Raw genomic sequence first — 3,791 nt, 5'->3', positions numbered from 1 at the left:
AGTGAGGGGTGCTGTGAAGCTATCACTGTATCCATAAGGCCACGGAGACAGAAGTGGCCTTCAGTGTGTTAGAAGGTGCTGTGAAGCTATAACTGTATCCCGATGCTTCCAGCCTGATCCTTGGAATCAGGTAGATGATGATCCCTATGTCATTGAAATGTCTTACACACCTCACAAATTCCCAAGCCAAATACGGATGTTTATCGTTGACAATATATGATTTATTTATTTTAGTCATACAAGTATAACACAATGTTTTTATTGCATTCTTTACAGAGAGGGTGGATGTAGACCTGCGTGGGGGGCAACATTATTCCTCCCGAGACAAACTGACTGATATACTGAACACAGAGGTGAGCAAAGAAGGTCAATCAGAAGGTGATTCAGACACTGACGGACGACTTCTTGCACTGTTTGATAACTTAACATGCTCATTAAGAGCCACAGTATGATCTCATGCTTAAAACACCTTGAACAGGGCTGCAACTATGTGCTTACTCATGAAAAACTATTAGAGGTTACTAAGAAATTGAGTTTTCTTTTTCGAAATGTGAACTTTAACCCAGTAATTTATATGTAACCCTCAACAAGTTCAACAAAAACTAATATTTCCATTATCATATCCATATCCAAATAAAAAATATATGAGATTAATAAATGGTATAAACTTGAACAGGGCAACCTCCTGATGGAAGTGGAAGAGAAGCCTCAACTGGACACTGAGACAGGACACAAACCTCCAGTAGACTATATCCTCAAACCTACAGTGTCTTCCAGGAGGGCAGCACATATGTGTGTTGTTCTCTGTGAGAGAAATAAGAAGGAGTATGTTATCATGTCGTCTGCTGACAACACCTGCATCCCACTCCTTCCTGTCTGTGAATGCAGAACCAACTACAAGGTCAAGGCTATTGAACTTACAGATTGTAAAGTGTACAGTTCTAACCAGTCCTCTCCTGTCTGCTATCGGTACACACCTCATAAATCAACAGAATTCTTCTCCATCAAGACTTGTAAGTTGGACATATTAATCTAAGATTTTATTACCCTTCTCAATACTGATATCTTTTACTGAAAATTCTTGAAAACTGAGAGTAAAGAAAAAAAAGTAGACATTGGGCAAAACTGCAAATATTTAGCAGAGATAAATGAAATATATTTCATATCTCATGATCTATTTGAATGATAAAAGTTATGAACTTAACTGATGCATCTTTTTAGGCATGTCAAAAGAGGAACTAAAAAACAGCTAAAGGCCATGGCAGTTAATTTCTGTCGGATCAACTCTAGGCCTCCTGGGAAATATAACATCAGACAGTTCTACCGCAATAAGCCTAAACACTACTACACAAACATCATGTCCAATAGAGATGGAGTGATGGAGAAGTATATCAAGGACAACAATGGTGACCCATATTCTGCCATCAACCACAAGATCAATGGCCTCTTCTTCAGCGGATCCCTGGACACCCGCACAATGGATCCCCCAGACTTCTCCTACTTTTCATCCCAGCAGAGGAACTGTTTACATCAGACACCAGGATGTACTTCTGCAGATTTCTTTGTCACAACAAAGTACATTATGTCACAGCAGTTGTGACGAAGAGGGGATCATCTGAAGACAGATTCTGTGACGAGAGACTCATTGAGCTGGACTTGAAGGATAATCCCTTTTTCACCATCAGAGAACACACTGAAGTGGCTGCACACCGCCTCGGCCATCTGGCTGGGTTATCCAGCAGTTTCCAGTCTCTGTCTGTGTCCCATGGATACGATGGGTCATACCTCAGACATCCTTCACCTTACGGTGTGCCATCCCACCAGAATGTCGTCAGAAAGACATTCACAATGACATCTGTCAACAAGTTCCATGTTGAGTTTCTCTACACTGAGGATGTCGACATCAAGGGCTTGATTAGAGATGTGGGGAGGGCAATGTTTATTTCAAAACAAGTACAGGGTTTAGGGGTGAGCAAGGTGGATGGAATTCCAAAGAATCCCAACTGCCCAACATGCAACCTCCCCCCTAAGTGCTAAATGCTGCAGTGAAGTCATTGCCTATCCCTCAGCAATTGTTTCATATGGTTTGTACCTTTTTGTCAAATCTAATTTGCCCTATACAGATAATATCTTATTAAAACATTTGCAAATCACAGCCCTGAATAGATTCCATGTTACAGTTTTCAGTCTTCATCTTGTGATATTTTCATGTGTTTTTAAGCAATCTGTGTTGTTGGAAATGTTGGCTGTGTTTCTTTAGATTTCTTTAACTATATGATTACATTTTCCTTTTGCCAATGCATACTCACTTGTTTGTTATATTGTTGACATGCCTTTTCCATATGTAGTCATATTTCTACATAAATCTACTGATGTTACATGTGAAAACATTTAAGGTTGTTGATCCTTTTAGAATATACTTTTATATTTCACAATATGTCCATTTTTCTGTCTGTTGGTATGGTATTAACGAAATCTAATTTTAGTTGCATCATTTGCTAAAGGATCACTAGACTCTGGCTTCTAGCCCACTGTCCTCGTCCACAAAGCCTCTCCTGTGACCTGGGACGTCTTCTATGGTGCTGTGGATATAGCATCTGCTCAGGGAGTGGAAGGGGTGTGGTTCGATCCCTTCCCTGTGTGGTGCCAGAAGAGACCCCATTTTGAGGAAACAAATTGTTTGTCTTGTAGTGAGTGACTGAGTGAGTTGGAGTTTACGCCGCTTTTAGCAATATTCCATCAATATCACGGTGGGGGATACCAGGAATGGGCTCACACATTGTACCCATGTGGGGAATCAACGGACGCCTGAAACACTAGGTTACCCCATCACCCCTTGTGTCTTGTAGTGAGTGAGTGAGTTGGATTTTACACTGCATTTAGCAATATTCCAGCGATATCACGGTGGGGTATACCCATGTGGGGAATCAACGGACGCCTGAAACACTAGGTTACCCCACCGCCCCTTGTGTCTTGTAGTGAGTGAGTGAGTTGGATTTTACACTGCATTTAGCAATATTCCAGCGATATCACGGTGGGGTATACCCATGTGGGGAATCAACGGATGCCTGAAACACTAGGGTTACCCCACCGCCCCTTGTGTCTTGTAGTGAGTGAGTGAGTTGGATTTTTGCACTGCATTTAGCAATATTCCAGCGATATCACGGTGGGGTATACCCATGTGGGGAATCAACGGACGCCTGAAACACTAGGTTACCCCACCGCCCCTTGTGTCTTGTAGTGAGTGAGTGAGTTGGATTTTACACAATATTTAGCAATATTCCAGCGATATCACGGTGGGGTATACCCATGTGGGGAATCAACGGACGCCTGAAACACTAGGTTACCCCACCGCCCCTTGTGTCTTGTAGTGAGTGAGTGAGTTGGATTTTACACTGCATTTAGCAATATTCCAGCGATATCACGGTGGGGTATACCCATGTGGGGGAATCAACGGACGCCTGAAACACTAGGTTACCCCACCGCCCCTTGTGTCTTGTAGAAACACCAGACTAACATCCAGGATATTTAGTGGTTGGTACTGGTACATATATTATCAGTGGCAGGGCAGTTTCTGATTATATTGCTAAACAGATCAGATGTTAGTTTGGTTCATTAAATGACTGCTATGTGATTACCTCCCTTACATACTGAATCATGTAGCAGACTATAGTCTGTTTGCAGTGAAAACGTACCGATGAATTTCACTTTAAACAAAAACGTAAATCAAATAAAGTGAAATTAGAAGTACGATCCTCATGATTTTACCTTGCCAATTGAACATTTAAATC

The 3,791-nt window shown here is 41.6% G+C and overlaps 1 protein-coding gene across 1 annotated transcript; it reads left to right on the top strand.

The window, feature by feature from the left end:
• Positions 1–877: 877 nt before the first annotated feature.
• On the top strand, positions 878–2,435 carry LOC124259340 (phytanoyl-CoA hydroxylase-interacting protein-like). The gene is given in 3 exon segments (XM_046693464.1): positions 878–1,013; positions 1,222–1,517; positions 1,520–2,435. Coding segments are annotated over 2 exon segments (777 nt in total). The 5' UTR covers positions 878–1,013; positions 1,222–1,258; the 3' UTR covers positions 2,038–2,435.
• Positions 2,436–3,791: the final 1,356 nt, after the last annotated feature.

Source organism: Haliotis rubra, unplaced genomic scaffold (genome assembly GCF_003918875.1).
Source record: "Haliotis rubra isolate DU_JTF1 unplaced genomic scaffold, ASM391887v1 Scf719, whole genome shotgun sequence".
Classification (NCBI taxonomy): Eukaryota; Metazoa; Mollusca; class Gastropoda; order Lepetellida; family Haliotidae; genus Haliotis; species Haliotis rubra.
Note: the sequence above shows the minus strand (reverse complement) of the source record. Positions and strands in the feature narration are given on the sequence as shown.